The following is a 23,643-nucleotide window of genomic DNA, read 5'->3' as shown; positions in this document are numbered from 1 at the left end:
CCCCCACTGGCCTGAAGCAGATCTCTAGCTCCTTTTCCAGGAACTCCGAGCGTGTCTTTAGATGGTGCTATCACAGTCTTTATCATTTCTTCCCCCACCAAGTGAGACGTGTCGGAACGTCCAGAGCACAGAATCATACTTAAAGGAAAATTCTGTTTGGCTTCTTATAGGGAGAGGATCCAGAAAATATGTCCTTAGTTTGTAATTGCAGAAAAAGATTGCATAATCTTTGTTTTCAAAGACAGCCTCGCCAAGCACCCTGTTTGAAAAGGCTGATGAAGGTTGACATTTCTAGGAATACTGAAGGTATTTAATAGGAATTGCACGCTTTGTCTTGCTACTTGCCAGAAGGGCAACTTATTATTTTTCCCCCAAACCATGTAATTTTCTGAAGACTTGAAGGAAGGTAGCCAAACATCACACTCTCAATAGGAAGAACTAGCAACAAGAAAATCACTTCCTGTAATGGACTTGAAACTCCAATTTAAAAGCACGAAGATGAATCTTTCTAAAAATGAATGGAATGGATGTTTGAGGGAAGCCATATCATTCTCTGTGTGTACTATTGATCATAATTATTCATAAATGTATCTGAAGTTTTCAAATTTCCTTTGTAATATTTCTTTAGTCCTTGATCCTGGATAGGGACAAGGTCATAGGAAATCTTTCTGAAGTGTAAGCTGCCTGAATCATCCTCCTAATCTACATTGATCATATCCATTCTCTGATATACGCATCTACACATGTATATATAATATATGTATATGTGAAACTATAGAAATATATATTCTTAGCAGTATAAGATATATATATATATACACATATATATATATATAAACGCATGTACATTAAAATCTAAACATTTACTCACGATAGCTTTATGTTGTCATGTTGTAAATACACACACACACACACACACACATCTATGTATGTTTGTATATATGTGTCTATATTTTTAACTGTTAGGAATCTGCTGACCTACTGTTCAGTAGAAATAAGAGTGGGAGAAAGAGTTCTTCCTTTGAATGTCCTGGTCTCACTGTCCTAGGTCCTTAGTTAATGATCCACAATTCCCGAGTCATGCTCCTGCCCCAGATATTGACATTGTCACGGCTCAGAGCCTCAGATCAAGACCGAGCAGCTCGGTGTCTCTGGTCCACAGGGAGTGCGACGGTGAACCCGAGTGGGTCCCAGGGCAGTAGCAAGTATTAGTGAAAATGCAAATCATACGTAGGGGTCATAAGTGGTTATTTGCTGTCTTTACAAGTTGTGGCTAAGTGGCACTGAAAAATTCGTCCCCAGTTATATTGGAGAATCAAGCTTGTGTACAAATTCTTTGATACTTGAAGATATGGACCTGAATGTATCTTCCAGCACGTACACAGGATAAGGTGTGAGGGTAGACTTGAAGCTCTTCACCTGGTTTAGAAGATCTCGCCATCTAAAAGCTATTTGGATTCAATAGTCTTTGCTATTTGAAAATTATATAGCTAATATTTGTTCATCATTATATATATATATACACATACATATAAATGCATTTATTTCTTTGGATAGAGAGAAAGAGGGAGCGAGAGACAGGCACCCTTGGTAGGGTCTTCATGCCGCCATCCACCCCGTCCACCCCAGTCTCCCTGGTCCGGGTCTGATGGCCATGTGCCCGCCTGGCTTGCTCACGGAGGCCTTGGGGTGCGAACCCAGGACTCCTCCTATGTGGGTCCATTTGCATTACTGAGGGGCCACCACCTGGCCCCTACTATAATAAATATTTAAATAAACACTATTAAATTACCATGTAGATTTGGAAAGGATCTTTTTGGTGGCAGTTAAAAAGAAAGCAATAAAAACCAGCGAAATAGTTCCAGGATTAAAATCATAATAGCTTTATGTTGTCGGTGTCTGTCTAGCCAAAGAAATATTTAACCCCCACTTCTGCAGTCACAATTCTGCATGCAAAGGAAGGTCAAGGAAAAGATTTAGCTGCTACTCATAAGCAGCTTGGAATCTGGAACAGTTCTTTGGAGAGGTGACAAATCAGTGGCAACAGATGAAAAATCTGCATGTTTTGAGAAACTCCTTACCAAAAAACCATTCATGTTCTTCTTGAGCAAAATTAATTGAGTTAGGAGCAAGGGGCAGAAAAATAAAATGTTTACGCACTCCTTATAGGATGATGCCTTCAAAACTATGTAGCGGTATTGCAACAACATGAGTTCCTTCAGAAGACATGTTTCTTACTAGTCCCTGGACAGTAGGTTTAGTTTCCTCCAACTTAAAATAATGTTTTTTCTTATTTTTTTTTTCTGTTTGCTAGAGGGGCCCATGTACTCACCAGAGAGAGACAGAGACAGAAATAGAGGTAGAGATAGAGATGGGGGGAGTGAGAAAGCAACTCCATGGAGGATAGCCATGCCCCATCTCTTCTCCACTTCTACTTTCAGGATTACAGACATGCACATGCTCACACTCAGCTCGAGAGCCTGTTTTTTAAGCTGCAGGTCTGGGACTTGAACTGTGCAGTTGTCCACATGGAATTCAGCTGCCTTTAACCACCATGCCACCGGCTGGCCCTAAAATAATTTCTCTCCAAAAATAATGTTTAATTACACAAGTCCTACACAAATCCTTCCTTCCTTTTTTCTTTCTCTTTTTTCTTTCTTTCTCTCCTTCCTTTCTTCTTTCCTTCCTTCCTCCCTCCCTCCCTTCCTTGTCCTTCCTTCCTTCCTTTGTTTCTTCCTTCCCTCTCTCTCTCCGTCTCTCTCTTTCTTTTTTAATTTTCCAGGTAGTATATGCTCAGTAGAAGTGGAGGGGAGAGATCACTCCCCCACTCCCCATGGGCTTGGTCACATCACAATCCCTTCCCCTCCATTTTCCTCTCCTTTGGGAAGATGCATGCACATGCACCCAGTGTGTTTCTCAAGCTGGTGAAGTCTGACACTTGAATTGTGCAGTCAGCCATGTGGGGTCCAGCTCCCTTAACCACCACACCACCAGCTGGCCCCTCTCAAATACATTTTCAGTTAGAGCAAAAATCATCTTCCGCCTTCTCCCTGCCATCCCTCTCTGCCCAGCTTGGTGTACATCCTGCCAGGTACTTCTCTGCTGTTCGTACATGGTGCATGGGTGTGTCGTGGAGATGACTGTTACTTTGTTGTTGTTTTTATAAAGTTAATTCATACGACGTGATTGCCCCAGGTGTTTTTGTTTCATTTTGTGTTTTACAAAAACTTGACACTATGTCTTAGGGATCTTTCAACTTGAATGCATATAAGCGGTTATTTAAATTTATATTTAGATGAATTACATTACGTGCAATTTAAAGTTTAGTTCTCCACTCAAGTACTCAAGATGTGACTAATGGCTGCCCTATTCAGCACAGATCAACAACTTGGCCTTCATGGCAGAAGTTTCTGATAATGCGGATACAGAGCTATTTTACTCATTTTGTGTAATATTTCATAATGTGGCTATCCTGTAGTTAATGTAATAACTTCCCCATTGAAGACGTTCATGTTCATTTCTAGTAACTTTCTGTCACTAACAGCATTCTGTTTGGAAATGTGTTCTAGACACAGAGAATTGGAATGGGTATATAAATGAATATGACCAGTCGAAACCGAGACACAATTATTTCTAGACGACCTTTCAATAGGTCTACGGGTTTTCCGTTTCCCCAGCGTGGTTGAAGGGTATCATTCCCCTGTCCTTACTGACTCCAGGTTTCTTCAACCTTAAAGACGTTTGCATCTCTCGAGGGCAGTGTTTCATCTAATGCCGGGGTGCTCTGAGTTCTGCTGAGACGGAGCACCCTGTTTATATTTATGGGTAATGTTTATGGCTTCCTGCTATCTTGTCACAATTTTTCTTTTAGGGCATCTCTCTCTTTTGCAGCGATCCTACAGAAGATATGCATGTATCTTTTATCTGAAGTCTTTGTAATGCATATTGGAACGATACTCTCCCAGCTTGCCATTTCTTTATGGCATATGAAATTGCTTATGGATTGCGAAGAAGGTTTCAGATTTGAAATAGTATAGTTAATAATTGTTCTTTTATGATTTTGCATTTGATATTTTCTTTAATCTTTTTGTACCCCTAAGTTATATACCCACTTTTTCTATATTTTTAAAGAATTATTGTATTTAATTTTATTTATTTATTTCTTTATTTTAATTTTGACCAGATTGGGGGAGAGAAAAAGAGGGGGTCAGGGAGAAAGGGAGAAAGCAAGCCACCAGGTCCGGGACTCAAACTACAGTTGGCCATGTGGGAGTCCAGTGCCCTTAACCACCATGCCACCTGCCGGCCCCACTATATCTTCTAAAATAGTTTCTGTAAAGTTTTATTTTGCTATGCATTTGAATTTAGAATCCACCCTCTTCTCTTATTTTCCATTTGATAAACTCTTTTTTAAAAAATAAAGCATCATTTAATTTTATTTATTCATTCATTTATTTCAATTTGTACAGAGAGAGAGAGGGAAAGTGAAAAGGCAAGCCACCAGGTCCGGGACTTGAACCCTGGTCAGCCATGTGGTCCTATCTAGTGCCTTAATCACCATAACCACTTGCTGGTCCCCTTGGTGAACTCCTTTAAGATCTAGCTTAAATATCTTCTTTTCCCTCTATCTTCTCTTCCTTCAACCACTCTGGAACAGTTCTTTGGAGAGGTGACAAATCAGTGGCAACAGATGAAAAATCTGCATGTTTTGAGAAACTCCTTACCAAAAAACCATTCATGTTCTTCTTGAGCAAAATTAATTGAGTTAGGAGCAAGGGGCAGAAAAATAAAATGTTTACGCACTCCTTATAGGATGATGCCTTCAAAACTATGTAGCGGTATTGCAACAACATGAGTTCCTTCAGAAGACATGTTTCTTACTAGTCCCTGGACAGTAGGTTTAGTTTCCTCCAACTTAAAATAATGTTTTTTCTTATTTTTTTTTTCTGTTTGCTAGAGGGGCCCATGTACTCACCAGAGAGAGACAGAGACAGAAATAGAGGTAGAGATAGAGATGGGGGGAGTGAGAAAGCAACTCCATGGAGGATAGCCATGCCCCATCTCTTCTCCACTTCTACTTTCAGGATTACAGACATGCACATGCTCACACTCAGCTCGAGAGCCTGTTTTTTAAGCTGCAGGTCTGGGACTTGAACTGTGCAGTTGTCCACATGGAATTCAGCTGCCTTTAACCACCATGCCACCGGCTGGCCCTAAAATAATTTCTCTCCAAAAATAATGTTTAATTACACAAGTCCTACACAAATCCTTCCTTCCTTTTTTCTTTCTCTTTTTTCTTTCTTTCTCTCCTTCCTTTCTTCTTTCCTTCCTTCCTCCCTCCCTCCCTTCCTTGTCCTTCCTTCCTTCCTTTGTTTCTTCCTTCCCTCTCTCTCTCCGTCTCTCTCTTTCTTTTTTAATTTTCCAGGTAGTATATGCTCAGTAGAAGTGGAGGGGAGAGATCACTCCCCCACTCCCCATGGGCTTGGTCACATCACAATCCCTTCCCCTCCATTTTCCTCTCCTTTGGGAAGATGCATGCACATGCACCCAGTGTGTTTCTCAAGCTGGTGAAGTCTGACACTTGAATTGTGCAGTCAGCCATGTGGGGTCCAGCTCCCTTAACCACCACACCACCAGCTGGCCCCTCTCAAATACATTTTCAGTTAGAGCAAAAATCATCTTCCGCCTTCTCCCTGCCATCCCTCTCTGCCCAGCTTGGTGTACATCCTGCCAGGTACTTCTCTGCTGTTCGTACATGGTGCATGGGTGTGTCGTGGAGATGACTGTTACTTTGTTGTTGTTTTTATAAAGTTAATTCATACGACGTGATTGCCCCAGGTGTTTTTGTTTCATTTTGTGTTTTACAAAAACTTGACACTATGTCTTAGGGATCTTTCAACTTGAATGCATATAAGCGGTTATTTAAATTTATATTTAGATGAATTACATTACGTGCAATTTAAAGTTTAGTTCTCCACTCAAGTACTCAAGATGTGACTAATGGCTGCCCTATTCAGCACAGATCAACAACTTGGCCTTCATGGCAGAAGTTTCTGATAATGCGGATACAGAGCTATTTTACTCATTTTGTGTAATATTTCATAATGTGGCTATCCTGTAGTTAATGTAATAACTTCCCCATTGAAGACGTTCATGTTCATTTCTAGTAACTTTCTGTCACTAACAGCATTCTGTTTGGAAATGTGTTCTAGACACAGAGAATTGGAATGGGTATATAAATGAATATGACCAGTCGAAACCGAGACACAATTATTTCTAGACGACCTTTCAATAGGTCTACGGGTTTTCCGTTTCCCCAGCGTGGTTGAAGGGTATCATTCCCCTGTCCTTACTGACTCCAGGTTTCTTCAACCTTAAAGACGTTTGCATCTCTCGAGGGCAGTGTTTCATCTAATGCCGGGGTGCTCTGAGTTCTGCTGAGACGGAGCACCCTGTTTATATTTATGGGTAATGTTTATGGCTTCCTGCTATCTTGTCACAATTTTTCTTTTAGGGCATCTCTCTCTTTTGCAGCGATCCTACAGAAGATATGCATGTATCTTTTATCTGAAGTCTTTGTAATGCATATTGGAACGATACTCTCCCAGCTTGCCATTTCTTTATGGCATATGAAATTGCTTATGGATTGCGAAGAAGGTTTCAGATTTGAAATAGTATAGTTAATAATTGTTCTTTTATGATTTTGCATTTGATATTTTCTTTAATCTTTTTGTACCCCTAAGTTATATACCCACTTTTTCTATATTTTTAAAGAATTATTGTATTTAATTTTATTTATTTATTTCTTTATTTTAATTTTGACCAGATTGGGGGAGAGAAAAAGAGGGGGTCAGGGAGAAAGGGAGAAAGCAAGCCACCAGGTCCGGGACTCAAACTACAGTTGGCCATGTGGGAGTCCAGTGCCCTTAACCACCATGCCACCTGCCGGCCCCACTATATCTTCTAAAATAGTTTCTGTAAAGTTTTATTTTGCTATGCATTTGAATTTAGAATCCACCCTCTTCTCTTATTTTCCATTTGATAAACTCTTTTTTAAAAAATAAAGCATCATTTAATTTTATTTATTCATTCATTTATTTCAATTTGTACAGAGAGAGAGAGGGAAAGTGAAAAGGCAAGCCACCAGGTCCGGGACTTGAACCCTGGTCAGCCATGTGGGCCTATCTAGTGCCTTAATCACCATAACCACTTGCTGGTCCCCTTGGTGAACTCCTTTAAGATCTAGCTTAAATATCTTCTTTTCCCTCTATCTTCTCTTCCTTCAACCACTTCATTATCTTACAACCTTTTCCATTGTTTTAGTTGGCAGGTACAGAGGGACAGAGAGAATAGAAAGCACCCCCCAAATGGGTGTGACCATGCCGCAATCCCTTCTCCTTCATTTTTCCATACTCTCGAGACCTGTACATGCAGGCCAGTGTGTTTTTCAAGTTGCTAGGGCTGGGATTTGAACTATAATAGGCCATATGGGATCTGGCTTCCTTAACTACTGGGCTGTGGGGCCAACACCCCCCCCCCTTTTTTTAGAGGTTTTTGCTATAGGGCGCGTGCGCTTGCCGGAAAGACAGAGACAGAGAGATAGAAAGTGAGAAATCACCCCCCATGGGGGATGGCCACACCACAATCCCTTCTCCTCCATTCTCCTCTCGGGATCTTGGGCACGCACATGCCCAGCATGAGTTTAAGTCACCGGGTCCGGGGCTCGAACTGTGGTCGACTACATAGGAGTTCAGTGACATAGCCATTTTGCTAACTGCTGGTCCCACCAACCCCCTTTTTATTATTCTAGGTACAAATACATTACGTTGTCCCAGTGCTGCGTGACAGAGATAAAATGCAAACCACCAGTGCAAGTCATGTGTGTAATTTAAAAATCTTACAGCCATATTTAAAAAATTAAACACAGGTGAACTTAATCTTTAAAAGTATTTACCCTAATATAGTCAACATATTGTCATACAAACACATCATAAGTCAAATGTTAATAATGAGGAAAGTTTTGACACCTCCAATGTATTGTCATTTAGACCAATCCCATTTCGATTGCTCAATAACCGAGTGGTGCTAGTGGCTCCATGCCAGATGGTGTAGCGTTGTGCAGTAGTCATGTTCTCATGTGCTCCTCTTCCACAGTTCCACTGTTGTTTCCTCAAGGAGAGAAATATTTCTTTTTTAATTAAATTAATTAATTAATTAATTTTAATTTGACCAGAGAGGGGTCGCAGTGGTGGTGGGGATTGAAAAGCAAGTTGCCAGGTCTGAGACTTGAACTGTGGTCAGCCACATGGGAGTCCAGCACCCTTAACCACCACATCACCTGCTGGACCTCCTCCCCTTTTTTAGTTTGCTGTAGTGCACGTGTGCTTGTTGGGGAAGGACTGGCGAGAGAGAGACAGAGACAGAGAGAGAAAGAGAGAGGAAGACAGAGGGAAATCACCTCCCAGGGGTGATGACTACACCACAATCCCTTCTCCTTTGTTCTCCTCTTGGGATTTTGGGCATGCACGTACATGTGCCTGATGTGTTTTTCAACCTGCTGGTCCAGGACTTGAAACCCTCCACCAGCCATGTGGGATCCAGCTACCTTGACGTCTTCACCTGCTGACCCATGTTTATTTTGTTATTCAAACTCATGGTGTTTCGAGATTGTGGTATGTTTTGGAGAAGCTAAAACGTCCTCAGGTATTGGCAATGGAAGAAGAATTTCCAGAAGAGAGATGATGACACCGTTCTATTACTGGGCAGACCTTCCTTCCCTGATGGTTACTGTGCTTGGTCCTAGCGCCCGTGTTCTAGGAGGGGCACTGCTGTGGAGCAAGCCCTGGAAGGGGGATTAGGATGATCAGGGATGGCTGCGCTGACCTTGGGTGGCAGGGGTGGGTGTGGTGGGGGAGGATTGTATAATCTTCAGGGGCTCAAAGCAGGAGTAAGTCCACCCCGTGAGGAGAGAACTATAGTCGCTATGTAGAAATAACTAAGCCAGCTCTTGGGAGAACATGAGGACGACCTTCTCAACTGTATGGCATCTGAAAATGGGCCAGTCTAGCTAGAGGAGCAGTCCATGGGGGGGTGTCAGGTGGTCACTTTGCACAGGAGGTGTTCTGACTCATTTTCTTTTCACAAAAGATGGAGAAGGCTTTGGCCCCATGTGGGTTAGGGAGTTAGACTAATGACTTCCAAAGATCCTTCTGCCTTTTAGGCACTCTTATTCCATGAGAACATACCTGAGAGCACATTTGAGTTCTTCAAAAACATATATCACCGATTTTTTAAAAGGTTTTTGCCATAGGGCATTTGTGGTTGCTGGAGAGAGACAGAGACAGAGAGAGTGAAAGTGAGAAATCACTTCCCGTGTGGGGAAGGCCACACCGTAATTCCTTCTCCATTCTCTCAAGATTTGGAGCATGCTCACACACTTGATTAGTGTTTTTTTCAAGCCAGGAAGTGTGGGACTTGAAACATGGTCCACCATGTGGGAGTCCAGTGCCTTAATCACCGCGCCACCTGCTGGCCCCATATATCACCAAATTCTCTGTGACAGTAATTGTATGGGGGTGCTTGGATTTGCTTTCATCTCTTTAAGAGGTTCTGAAACAAATCATATAAATGGATGGATTTTCTCTAAGTTTTGCCCGTCGCTGTAGATATTGGTGTATGGGCAATTTTTCATAACGTCAGGAGATCAACAGTCTTCATTGTCTTCAGTTACTTCCCCACGTTTTCTGGCTGATTCAGAGATTCTGGGCTTCTCAGACCTTGCTTGCCAATGTCTGATAAGACCAGGCTGAGAACCCTGTGAATGTGCTGCTATACTTCAGAAGGATTTGCTGGTATGTGGCATACAGCAGATGCTTGGATCAGGGAATACTCTAGTGAAAATGAGCTCTTCATTTATATTGTTCTTTTCATCTCAGGGTCTCCGATACTTGAAAGATAAGCAAAAGTTCATCATCAACATTTACGACTAAAACTGTTATATTAATATTCAGCAAGGGATCTTTAGGATTGACCCGAACAGCTTATAGCCTGTGTGTGTGATTTTCAAAGTACCAGAAACTTGTATGTCCCAATAACAATTTTACCTTAAATCAAGGATTTAATTTTTGTTTTGTTTTGTTTTGTAGTTTATTTTCAAAGTTCAGAAATACAAGAAAGTGTGTTAATATTACATTCCCTTCAGGAAAAGCCTTGATTGGTAAAAATATGTCAAAATAAAAACTCCTGAAGTTGCCAACATTTCCTGGCGAATTTGTTCTTTCCCCCAGAACTTAATATGTTTCTCCACATGCTAACCTCCACACAGGGCTATGGGACGCACCTGATGAATCATTTGAAAGAATATCACATCAAACACGACATCCGGAACTTCCTCACGTACGCGGATGAATATGCAATCGGGTACTTCAAGAAACAGGTTGGTTTTTCACTGCGAAGCGCCATTCCGCCATTCCTTTCCTCAACGTGCACTCAGGTAGCTTTTATCCAGGTGAGCTTTTCTCTGGTGTGTCTTCCGTACAAGGACACATTTTGTTCATAAGTCTTACATCGGAAAAAGGCTTCGGCCTGGATTTGGGAGTGAGTTGACAGAGTCCGTAGTAAGTTGCCATTGAGTGGATGACTGATTGTCAAATGTAAGCAGACTGTAACGTGGCACCCTGACATTGGAAAATATGCATCTGAAGGCTAAGAAGGAATTCCCAAGCCGGGATAGGTAGAGTGCTGTGTGAGTGAGAGGAAGGGAGTTAGTCTTGGAAAGATCTCTCTAGGACAGCAGAGAGGAAGCCCCGAAGTTTACGGTGGCTGCGGGCAGCCCAGCCCTGTAAAACACAGGCATCTAGGAGCTAGGCTGCCGGCTTTGGACTTCCTCATCTGGAGCTTTTAGTTTGGCTTTTGGAGGATTACTCAGGCTGCGTATTGTTTTTAATGGCAACTTAAAGATTTCCAAACATTTTTCCTTTTCCTCTGATTTATTTCTTTAGAGATTTTTTTGCTATAGGACAGCTGGTGGAGAGACGGGGCGAGACAGAGAACAGAAAGCAAGAAATCACCCCCCCAAGGAGGTTGGCCACGCTGTGATTCCTCCTTCTCCATTCTCCTCTCAGGATTTTGGGCACACACACACAGAGACACCTGGCGTGAGTTTCAGGCTGCCACTCTGGGACTTGAACCACTGTCTACCACATGGAGTCCAGTACCTTAACCACTGACTACCTGCTGGACCCCGTTTTACTTTTATTTAGGAAAGTAATGTATAGCCCAAACTATAGAGATTGTGGAAAATGTTGGAAAGGAAAGAGAAGAAAAGAAAATTGCTTGCCATTCTTCCATCCAAAGAAGTTTACTGTCTACTCCTTGATACAGTAAACCTTTCCAATAGTTTTTCTATGCCTGCATATATAGCTGAGGGAGTCTTCTAAAAGTTCTTAGAAAATTCATAGCATGGAAAAACTGTAGTATAGATTTCAAATTTTTTGGCACTAAAATAAAACTCGTACTTTAATTCTATTTTCTACCAATTTTATTATTTTTTTGGAGAGTTTTTTTGCTATAGGACGTGTGCACTTGCCAGAAAGACAGAGAGAGACAGAGAGACAGAAAGTGAGAAGTCACACACACACACACACACACACACACACCCAGGGGGAATGGCCACACCACAATCCCTTCTCCTCCATTCTCCTCTCAGGAGCCTGGGCATGCACACACATGCACCCAGCATGACTTTAAGCCACCAGGTCCGGGACTCAAACCACAGTCGACTACGTGGGAGTCCAGCGACATAGCCATTACGCCAACTGCTGGTCCCTATTTTCCACCAATTTTTAGAAATTCTCTCATAAATACAAAAATTGTCTTATACTGTGTGTATAATTTAGTAACTTGCCTTTTTTACTTAATATTCCGATTTTTCTATAATTTTTGATAGTTTTCTGGAACTTTGTTGTGTAAATAGAAAGTAACTTCTTTAGCCAATACCACATTTTTGGATATGTACGTGGTTCTGGTATGTAAGTATACATGCATTTGTGTGTGTGGGTGTGCATGTGTGTGTGTTGTGTTTTTCCCTTGATGCCAAATTGGTTAGAATAATCGGTAGAGTTGCTTGCAGAGATTTATGAGATTTTTTAAGTAGTGCCAAACACTGTAACAATTTCTGTTCTCAGAAATAGAAAATAGAGGACTCAGGAAATGATAATGGAAATACATTTTTATACCTTTCCCAGCTAACCAATTGAATATATTTAAATTTGTTTGTAATGTGAAGTTTGATTTATTTTTCCATATTTATTGACCTTTATTTATTATTTTTTTGGAGATGTTTTTGCTATAGGGCGTGTGCGCTCGCCAGAAAGAGAGAGACATAGAGACAGAAAGTGAGAAATCACCCCCTAGGGGGGATGGCCATGCCGCAATCCCTTCTGCATTCTCCTCCCTGGATCTTGTGTATGCACGCACACATGCCCTGTATGAGTTTAAGCCACTGAATCTGGGACTTGAACCACAGTCAACTACATGGGAGTTCAGCGACATAGCCATTGCGCTAACTGCTTGTCCCTAATTAGTTTTTTTTAAGAGAGATTTTTGCTATAGAACCTGTGCACTCGCTTGAGAGACAGAGAGACAGAGACAGACAGAGAGACAGAAAGCGAGAAATCATCCCCATGGGGGGATGACCACGCCGCAACCCCTTCTCCTCGATTTTCCTCTCAAAATCTTGGGCACACAAACACACGTACCAGCATGAGTTTTAAGCCTTCAGGTCTGGGACTCGAACTGCAGTTGACTACGTGGGAGTCCAGGGACATAACCATTACATCATCTGCTGGTCCGTCATTAGAGTTTTTATCCTATTTATTATCCATTTCTTCCATGAGTAAGAGAGACAGAGAGAGGTAGAGACAGTGACAGAGAGATAGTGCCCCCAACAGAATCTTGACACAGTCTGCCCCCGGCCAGCCCTGGATATACACATACACATCCCCACCTGCTCACAGACATCTCCTGACTAGAACCCAGAACCTCCCCACGTGGCTCAGCCTGCAGAGAATTGCACTTTGCACCACCATTGCCCCCCTGGTTGGTGATGTTTTTGAACTTAGTTTGTCGTTTCACGTTCATCCCCTTCAGAGTCACAGGGTGAGCACCTGGAGGAGGCTGTGTTGGTCCCTCGCTCAGTGCCCGGCATATCCCGCTCAATGGATAGTTGATGAGCGGTGTTCATATTTGCTTTCCAGGGTTTCTCCAAAGAAATTAAAATACCTAAAACCAAATATGTCGGCTACATCAAGGACTATGAAGGAGCCACTCTGATGGGATGTGAGCTGAATCCACGGATCCCGTACACGGAATTTTCTGTCATCATTAAAAAGCAGAAGGAGGTAGGCTCCGCCCATGTTCCTACACAGTCCGCCTTAGTTGGGATGGGCTGCCTTTCATTGGCTTCTGTGTTCTTGGGTCCATTGGAAGCCATACAGTCCCTTGCTATAGTTTGTCTAGATTCCCACCTTTCTGCCTTCTAAGATGCCATTTCCATGAGCGTTGACACTTATTATTGATGTATAATACAAAATAAGGGCACATTTCAGTTTTATTTTCAGGACCCTTTACATTCTGACTTCAGTCATCCTTTCTAGTCTTACCACTTGAATTTCATCCCCTACTGTTCTCCTAAGGCTGTTCTTGATGCTTTAACACCTTAGCTCCCTGTCTGCATCCATTACCTGCCCTTGGTCCAACACCCCTGCAACCCAGTCATTCTACCCCATGGTCAGTTCCTCCTTTGAACCTCTGTAGCACTGGTTTGATTGACCTGTTGGAAGTTCAGAAATTTATCGTAGTGTATGTTAATCAATTCCATTGCAGATTCTGAGGACTCATCCTTCTATCTAGGTATTAAGTGATTTAGCTGTTGTTGGGTGAACTAACAAGAGAAACAGAGAGAGGAAGGGTTGGTAGATTTGACTGCATGGTAATTTTAAATTTCTCTAAGGCAGAAGAAAAGAGCTCGACCAGAACATGGTCGGTCACCCCCCTGCCCCTTCCAGTTTGTCGATGTTCAAAACCTTGAGTTTGCAGCTGGGTTGTTCCTTGTCAATTCCGCTTGATTCCTATGGTATTCGTTCTGGTGCATTTTTCTCTAACAAGTAGCTAAAGAAGATTCTGTCCTTTTTATTATTTGTTTTTAATTTGTAGTGAGTGCGTGGACTCGTGAGAGAAAGCAAGAGTGAGAAAGTGAGAAAGCATCCTCCATGGGGCATGGTCACGGTGCAAATCTTTCTCCTCCTTTCTCCTCTCGTTTTGGGAGTGTACATACACACGCCTGGTGTGTTTCTCAATCCGCCGATCCAGGATTCAAACCATGCAGTTGGCCACGTGGGATCCAGCCGCTTTAACCACCACGCCACTTGCTGGCCCAAGACATCTGTCTTAAGTCCATCTCTGTTTTCTGGTCTCACTGATGTCCCTAGCTCAGTGTTCAATTGTCTGTCAGGCATTGCTGAAGTGACAGCCACCAAGTTCCTGCACAGTGTTGGGGGCATGAGGGTTACTCAGAAAGGATTTTCCTTTCTCTTGAAGTCACTCAAATGTGTTCTTATGCTTATGAAGAAAGTGAGCAAAAGGCCTTTGAAAAGAAAAGAAAAGAAAAGAAAAGAAAAGAAAAGAAAAGAAAAGAAAAGAAAAGAAAAGAAAAGAAAAGAAAAGAAAAATAACTTCTGTTTCTTTGCAAAGATGTCAGCTGAAGAGAGGATTCTAAATAGGGCATTTGGAAGAGTTAATAATGCACAGCAGGCGCCTCGCTCCCCTCTCCCCAAAGAGCTGGCTTCTGCCATTGTTTGCTTTGGGGCCTAATGAGCAGGTCTGGAGCCAGCAGTCAGGCTCCTGGCCAGCTAAGGCCGCCACCACTGCCACCACGCTGTCAGCTGCAATGTCCTCCTCCCTCCTCCCTGTTAGCGGCATTCCCAGGCAGAGCCTGCAGGTTCCCATCGCCTCTGACCCCTCCGCCCTTCCTACTCAAGGGAAGGCCAGAAGCACAGAGCTGTTTGGAGGGCTGACAGAGCATCAGCATTTTAGAAGGGCCCCTGCTCTCTGTTTGCTCCTTTTCCCCTGGCTCCCTCCTCTCTCCCTTTTCCCTCCCACGTTGCCTTCAGCCTTCTCTCACAGGCACCCTGGACTAGGTGATGGGGACTTGCAGCTGTTAACCTAATTCTTTACAAATTGCACGGAAGTCATCATATAAAAATATCTTTGCTCTTGTGGATCTTATTTCACGGAATCCAGATGCTTTTTAGAGTATCATTTATGCCAGCTGTGAGTAATCCTCTGCCCAAAGGTAGGGACTGGCTGCTGCAGGTAGCAAACTATCTGTGAGTGCGCTCAGGGCGTTCCCAGCCCCTAGAACCCATGCAGAGCAGGAAAAGCTGTGGTTGAGGGAGGAAGGGAACTAGCATCCTTGGACAGGTAGGCCTGAGAATGGAAAGTTACGTCCTTCTCAGTGTGTGTGACCCCGGGGGAAAGGGAGATGGTTGGGGTCTAGAGCCACCTCAGACAGCTTTGTAGGAAGTTTGTTTTTTTAAAAGAGAATTATTTGGGGACCAGCAGTTGGTGTAATGGCTGTCGTTGGACTCCCATGTAGTCGACTGCGGTTCGAATCCCGGAGCCAGTGGCTTAAACTCACGCCGGGCGCGTGTGCGTGCATGCCCAAGATTCCAAGAGGAGAGTGGAGGAGAAGGGATTGTGGTGTGGCCATTCCCCAGGGGCTGATTTCTCTCTTTCTGGCTTTCTGTCTGTCTCTGTCTTTCTGATGAGCGTACGTGCCCTATAGCAAAAACTTCTCCAAAAAAGAAAGAAAGAAAGAAACAACAATAATAAAACAAAGAAACAAAAAAATCAAGTTTTTGCTGATTCTTTTTACCTTTTTAAAAAATACAGATAAAGGGCTGGCAGGTGGCATGATGGTTAAGAGCTCTGGACTCCCACGTGGCTGACCATGGTTCAAGTACCAAACCTGGCAGCTTTCTCTCTCTCTGTTCCTCGCTGGTCAAATGAAAACAAATAAGTAAATAAAGTTCAATAAAATAATTCTTTAAAAAAATACAGGTAAAGAATTTCCATTTTAAATGATGAGTGGCCAGATTTTATTTTATTGGGCAGGACTGATCTAGATTTATGAGGGGTATAATTTTACCAGCCTCATTCATTTCATTAAGTTCTTTGTTTTTATTCATTTACTTTTGGTTATTTGCTAGTTGTTATTAGTTTATTTGTTTCCATTAGGATTGTATATTCATAGTGCAGTATTTACCACTCATATGTTTCAAATCAAGAACTTGATAACTAGAATTCTTTATTTTCCTTTGTCAATTTATTTAAAAACTTTTACTGGTTTTTATTTATTTATTTAGGTTTTTGCCATAGGTTGCATGTACTTGCTGGAGAGAGAAGGAGGGAAAGTGAGAAATCACCTCACCAGGGGAGATGACCAGGCCACAATTCCTTTTCCTCTTGGGATTTTGGGCACGCATACACATGCCCAGTGTGATTTTCAAACTGCAGAGTCTGGGACTCGAACTATGGTCAGTCATGTGGGAGTACAGCACCTTAACCACCACGCCACCTGCTGGTCCTCTACTGTTTTGTTTTATTCTTTTCCAAAATCTGGTTATGACATTAATTTTCAGATGGGCTTTTTAAAAATTATTTACTTATTTATCTTTTTAAAGAAAAGCACCACCTTAGAAGTAGTTACCTCAGTATATTACATACTTTACAAAGCAAGCCACCTTTCTCAAAATTCCTGAATCCGCTTTGGCTGCTTACGCCGTCGCTGTGTGGCCTTAGCAAGCCACAGGTCAAAGCTGCCTTTTTTTTTTTTTTTTGGTAATTTGGGAGAGAACATGTGGACTCGCCCGAGAGACAGAGAGAGAGAACGGGAAAGTGAGAAAGGTCCCCTCAGGGGGATGGCCACACCAGATCCCCTCACCTCCATTCTCCTCTCAGGATTGCCGGCATGCACACACATGCACCTGGTGTGTTTCCCAAGCTGCTGGGTCTAGGACTTGAACCACACAATTAGCTATGTGCGATCCTGCTTCGTTAATTACCATGCCACCAGCTGGCCCAAGAGCTGCCTTTATTTATTTATTTGTTTTTTTGGAGGGAGCAGCATAGGTCAGGGTTGACCTTGAAACGTTTAAATAATAGTAAGACTTTGACTAATATCTCTGGGGCTTCCTGAGGCCTCTTTATCTGCCTTCTAAAGTCTGAAGGGATCCGCTCCTGGTTATGGGCTACGAAGATGTTCTGTCACTTGACTGGGCAGTGCATACTCAGGACTGCTTTCCTGTAATCCGAGCAGAGGCTCCTCGGAGAAGCAGGCCAGAGTAATTGGCTCTTCTGCTGAAGATGACAAGCGGACCCCAGGGGCGGAGTGATCTCTCAGCATTGGCTTTTCTGCCTGGCAGGAACAGTCATTCAAAGATGGTTGTGTGCATGTTGCTGGATGGGGCTTGGTATTTAAAAAAAAGAAAAAAAAAAGTTTTTTTATATTTTCTTTTTTTAAACCTGTTAAATAACATTCACCCTTTCCTCTCACTTTTTTTTCCATATAAAAGCCTTGATTTTGTTAGAAACGTGTTTCCCGATGCTGTCTGACTGGAGCTGCAGTCATGGACTTCTTCCACGCAACACATTTTCTTTCTGTCCTTTCCAGATCATTAAGAAGCTGATAGAAAGAAAACAAGCTCAGATTCGAAAAGTCTACCCTGGGCTTTCCTGTTTTAAAGATGGAGTTCGGCAGATTCCTATAGAAAGCATTCCTGGAATTCGTATGTATACAGCTTCTTTTAAAAGCAAGCCCTTTTGGCGATGCCATGACTTGTGTTTGAAGCGGTTTCCAGAGTAGTTCCTTTGACCCCTCCATTGCCTCGCCCGCCTCTGTTTATGGTATTTCTTGTCGTTGAGGAAGGCATGAGTGCTTCCTTTCCTTTTCTCTGTATTCCAACTCCAGCACACCAAATGGAGCTTAGATGCCTCCCGTTGGAGTCGTTAACCTCCCCTATTTATGAACAGCTTACCCCGTGTAGCACACGGTCGGGCACTACCCACAGGCAGCCTTGACATGAGGGGAATTCTCCTTTTCTCCCCATGGGGGACACCGAGTCTCAGAACAGTAAGGTCGTTCACTGTTGAATGGCACGTAGTCCGTGACAGTCAGAACGAGCAGCAGCCCGGTTCTGATCCCCTCCAAGCATTCTGCTGCGTGTACTGGGTCCTGGGTGGTCCCAGCACAGATCCGTGCTTGCCAAAACCAGTTTCCCTAAATTTCTGAAAAGGATTATGTTCCATGTTTGATGGAAACCCGTGTTTCAGGGTCTCCGTTTAACAGGGCTTTTCCCTAAGTGTTCTCGTCTGAGTATGTTAGACCTAGAGACCTGTTATAGATCAAAAGCTATTGAAGATCATTTGGCAATTTTGTTTCTAATGCTGGTTCTGTTATATGGAAGATTTGATAAACAAAACAAAAACAAACTACAATTTTTCAGAAAAAGTTAGGCATGATTTGGGCAAGATAAATCTCCTTCGTTACATCTGTCCTGTAGCGGATCTCTTCTTGCTAGAACCACAATTCTCTTTCCTTACACAATCTCACTAATGGCATAATAGCTCCCACATCATCGAATGCCTACACGTACCAGACATTCTGGTTTGTTTGTTAATTTTTCTTTTAATAACATCAACTAATCCCAAAAGGATAATATTACCTAATTTTTGGAGTCCAGTTTTATACTTTAATAAACTGAGAAGCGAGAGGTTAAGTAAATCATTGTTAATGATTACAGGGTACGTTAGCATTTATGGAAAGAGCAGAAAAGTAAGGTTAGATCTTGAGGCTGCATTTTACAGCTGTTACACTCAACCATCTTATATTACAAGAAGGGTCTTGACCAAAAAAAAATTAGAGACCAAGACTGAGTTTGTTGTGATCTGAAGTAACAGCTTAGCTTTTTCTCATAGTGATTCACCAAGTTCAATGTACAGTTTAAAAAATACACATGTCTGAGGTCCTGGCCATCCTTATTTTGTATACCTTCTCCTGAAAGGTTGGCATCCCTGCTTTAACGGACAGTGTAGTATTGTCCATCTTAGAAATGTTTTGTATTGTTAGCCTGATAAGGAAACAATGCCGTAAATGACCGTCTCTTCCCAGAAATAGACATTTATTGAGCCCTAATTGTAATGTGTTGTGTTTTTGATAAGTATTAACTTTGTTATTCTCTTGACCAAAAGCAGTTCTCATTCAGTGTTTCATTTCATTGACGTATAGGAGAAACAGGCTGGAAATCGAGTGGAAAAGAGAGAAGGTAAGCATGATGGATGAAAGGCATTAATGCAAGGGATTCCTTCCCTTCAGCCAGGAACTTAGAGAAAACCAGTCCTAGCCATTAATGCCGCAGTCCGTGGGCTTCAGGGTTCACCAAAGCATTGTGGGATGGTTCAGAATTTAAGCCTTTAAAGAATGAGCTGAAGAGTGGTCATCTTGGCAGGAGGGTAAAAATACTAATCACGACTTCTCGTTGTTTACCCTTTTCCTTTCAAGCAAAGAGCCCAAAGACCCTGACCAGCTTTACAGCACACTCAAGAGCATCCTCCAGCAGGTGAAGGTGGGTGCTCTTTTTGTTCACCTCATGCAAATATTTTGAAACGATTTCCTCCATGGAATTTCCATATTAGATACCTTACTTTTTTCTTTACCCAAGAGCCATCAAAGCGCTTGGCCCTTCATGGAACCAGTGAAGAGAACAGAAGCTCCGGGATATTATGAAGTTATAAGGTTCCCCATGGGTAATGCCATTCGCCTTTTCTAAGTATAGATCTGAACCTCTCTGGATGGTGGTGTGGGGGACAGATGGTGGCCGAGGCTGGTTTGGACTCCTCGCCGGCAGAGTAGTCATGTGTGAAGAGTGATGGGAGTCCATGTTCCAGGGGAGGGCAGGATGTCAGAGCAGACTGGGGAGGGAGAACGGGGGCCTGTGTTCATTCGAGGACTGCTCTCCTGGAGAACCCCCAGGCACTCAGCTGCCTCGATGCAGAAAGCCCAGTGGGAACTGCAGCCTGGACTAGATATGAAAACTGGCTGTGTGCTTGCAAATGGGAGACCGTTTTTCATTTCCAAGAGCTTTTCAAGGTAGTAGGAAGGACGTTAGATTGGATCGCTTGACTGCTGTCCTTTCAGGGGGAGAAATCCTAGTGAACGCAGTGCTTATTTCCCAGGCTCTTGCTAGATCCTGCTAGCGTCACTATAGTTGTTCTTTATTTCAAGCTTTGTTCCACATCCAGACACCACCACCAAACAAAAGATGCCTTCAGAAACGTGGAACTGTAGACCTTGCTGCCATGCCTGCACTACGCTGAGATGAACAATTATCGACTCAGTCGAGAACTCCCCAATTAAACTAATTTGCCATATGAAGATGACAGCTAGCTAGCTGAAATGTTGTCTTTTCAACCATCGGTGGGGCCAGCTTTTGCACCAAGTCAGGGTCTTCCGTCCCTGTTCTATTTGTAATCTCTTCGGGGTGCTAAGACCCTGTTGTTGAAGTGTTAGAATAGAAAAAGGAATCATTTGAAAGGGGATCCGTTAGCTCCTCGATTACTGAAAGTTACTGGTGTCTTCTGTGCATTCACGTCTACATTAAGGGTTTCTATAGTTGCAGTAATGAGGTCAGTAGCCTATGCTCCTTCGTGTGGACAGACATCTTGGTTTTCTTCCTCTTCTCTCTGCCTGCCTACTATGTATTTCAGTATAAGAAAACCAAACCCAGGGTTGACTCCGTCTGTAATCCAGAAGGCTAGTGTGATTCGGGAGTAAATATTGTCCACTGTGTGGAATATATGTTAAAACCTAACGTTTCTGTTTCCAATCTTAAGCGAACTGAATTTGGACCATCTCAGCTTCTTTTGTGAACCCCTCCCAAGAAGCTGTATGAGTTCGGGGAGAGTTTCCTTCACTTCCTGTCTGTGCACTCGGAACACCTATAGTGGGAGGCTAGCAGATCTGGTCTGTCAGAGCCCAACACAGCTTACTTTCTGGAATTATCTTGCTTAATCCAGCCTAGAAGGGTGTGAGTGTCTCTCATTGGATACCACTCATTTCCATAGCTGAGTGCTCATGAGGGAAGAGTTGATCCCATTGAGCAAGGCTAGTGTTGGGCTGAGATGTGTACTAGACAGAATTAATTAAAACAGTAAATTGTGGGACCAACAGGTGGCGTAGTGATTAAGGCACTGGACTCTCACTTGGTTGACCATGATTCAAGTACCGGGCCCAGTGGATTGAAAATCACACTGGGCACGTGTGTGCGCATGCCAAAAATCACAAGAGGAGAGAGGAGGAGAAGGGATTATGACGTGGTCATCATTCTACCCTGGGGGGTGATTTCTCATTTTCTGTTTCTCTCTCTCTAGGTCTCTCTAGTGAGTGCATGTACCCTATAGCAAAAAACCCAACCAACCAAAAACTCTAAAAAATAAATACAATAGTAAATAGTGCTTCTTAGTGGAGCAATATATTTTTTTCCTTGGGATGCCTTAAAATGCTGAGAAAAATGTGTAGTCTTGACACTAACATGGTTACATATTTGAAGACCAGACAGACACATTAATAATCTTACATCTCCTTACTCCTTAGATTTTTCTAAGAACACATCTTATCATTCCCTCATGTCCTAAAAATCTCTTACAGAGAAGGGATCTAACCTGTTTTACTTTGTTACATACTGGGTGTCGTCTGAGTAGTTTGGCCCAGCCATGACTTCTTATACCCACTGATTGTGAGAGAGGTTGTTCTCATTTACCCCAGGTTTCCCACTTGAGTGAGAGAAATGGAAACAGAGTGATGGCCTTTATATTTGGTGTCACCAATGTTTAGTCACCCTCTTTTTCATTGAAAGCAGCTGAGAAGGCTAGAGTGGGGAAGATGCAGTCTCCAGCTTTAGAGCAGAAAAGATGCATTCAGATAGGTGGTGCTTGCTCAGGAAGGCCCCATACCTCTAATGCTCGCTTGGTTTCTGCTCTGTTAGGGCCTCCTTATCTTTCATTTCCTCTTCACAAAATCGTTTGAAAAGCTTTTGGACAGACTTCTTTGTGTCAAGTTTCATTCTTTATTCCCGTATGTTTGTGTTTGGTTATACGTTTATCCCTTGCAAAAATTATATTGGGTGGCATATCTTAAGTGGCAGGCATTGAGGTGGAGAGAATATAAGCACTGAAGTTTACAGAGAGAGGCCCAGATCCAGTGTTTTTTCTTAAATGAGAGAATATCTTGATCTGTTCAGTCTCATTGGGTGAGATATTAGTGGGGGATTTGCTGGGTCTTTGTGTATTTTAACACTTTTAGATTTTTCTCTCCCGCCAAACTGTTCCAGTTGGAGAATAAAGAAAAAAAAAAACCTGAAAGTTGAATGTAACAAATGTGATGATATAAATTCTACCAAGATCAAAAGAGATAGGCAGAAGCAGATATTTTTTATGTTTTCTTTGGTATTTTATAGTGGATTTTGGAATTTGATGCCAATGAGTTTCTTCCCATTTTGGGATGCTGTACATAAACAATAACTCCAAAGTATATTGTCGGAAGTTTCTCTTATGATTGGAGAATCTGAAAATATAATGGGAATTTGAGGTATTGCTAGCCCAAATTTTAGCCATTTTGATGTGTTTTTCCTTGTATAGATCATGCATTTATGATTTTTAATGATAGAACCAGACTTAAAAGACAGCTAGAGGTCAGTAATCTGATACATATCAGCATCTACTACTCTGCACAGAATTATTTACATTGGTCCTGAGAGTGAAAATTGAGGAAACCTTTTTGCAGTTTTATGTATAAGATTTAGTGCTTGTTTTCCATTGTAAAATAAAACCTTGTAAAAAGCAAGTAGGAATATTGGGGAAATGTTGTGCAATCATCTCGCAAGGCTTATTTGCTTTAGAAAGTAGATTATTAAGTAAATCGTCAGTTGTTTTCCCATCGAATGGAACATGAGACAAAACCTGTTTGAACTATTTTATTTGAAAGGACGTTGGCGCCTTCGCAGATGTATTTATGATTAGTTTTTCTACTTTAATCTCGGTGTCTGTACAACACCAAAACAACTGCGAATCCAACTCAGTCTGATTGTTTGGAGTTTAGCATTACATGATTCAATAGAAATGTTCCCGCTCCACGTAGATAGAGGCTCTTCTGTGTCCTTCTGAATGAAAAGCTCACGGTAGTGAGCTCATCATACTTATTGCTGCTAATCCACTTAGCTTCCTTGTGTTGAATGGGGGCTTGGACCAGATGACTGATAATGGTTCCTTTAATGTTACAATGGTTGTGCATTACACACACACACACACACACACACACACACACACAGAAAAATGTACTTGATTTAAGAACCATTTTCCTTGATCGTAAGAATTTTGCTTACACCAAGGCGTTGGGATGATCAAATGGAATCAAACCAACAGAGATTTCTTGTCTCATTGTTTTGGTCAGTGAGTGTTTAAAAGGAGTCCAAGATGGCTAATATTGTCTTTTCCTGTGCAGATCTGAAAACCATGAGTGAACGCCTCAGG

At 42.3% G+C, this 23,643-nt stretch overlaps 1 protein-coding gene across 1 annotated transcript in view; it reads left to right on the top strand.

Moving 5' to 3' along the window:
- KAT2B (lysine acetyltransferase 2B) overlaps window positions 1–23,629 on the top strand; it is a gene marked incomplete at its 3' end in the record, with an annotated part of 88,227 nt that extends 64,598 nt beyond the window's left edge. Inside the window, exons 12-18 of the mRNA XM_006161870.2 lie at window positions 10,325–10,435; window positions 13,257–13,400; window positions 17,732–17,846; window positions 19,346–19,382; window positions 19,619–19,682; window positions 19,779–19,863; window positions 23,615–23,629. Coding sequence (XP_006161932.2) covers window positions 10,325–10,435; window positions 13,257–13,400; window positions 17,732–17,846; window positions 19,346–19,382; window positions 19,619–19,682; window positions 19,779–19,863; window positions 23,615–23,629 — 571 coding nt within the window. The remainder of the gene's footprint in view (window positions 1–10,324; window positions 10,436–13,256; window positions 13,401–17,731; window positions 17,847–19,345; window positions 19,383–19,618; window positions 19,683–19,778; window positions 19,864–23,614) is intronic.
- Window positions 23,630–23,643: the final 14 nt, after the last annotated feature.

Source organism: Tupaia chinensis, unplaced genomic scaffold (assembly GCF_000334495.1).
Source record: "Tupaia chinensis unplaced genomic scaffold, TupChi_1.0 Scaffold139389_1, whole genome shotgun sequence".
NCBI classification, from domain to species: Eukaryota; Metazoa; Chordata; class Mammalia; order Scandentia; family Tupaiidae; genus Tupaia; species Tupaia belangeri.
The sequence above is the reverse complement of the archived record's forward strand: the minus strand, read 5'-3'. Positions and strand labels throughout refer to the sequence as shown.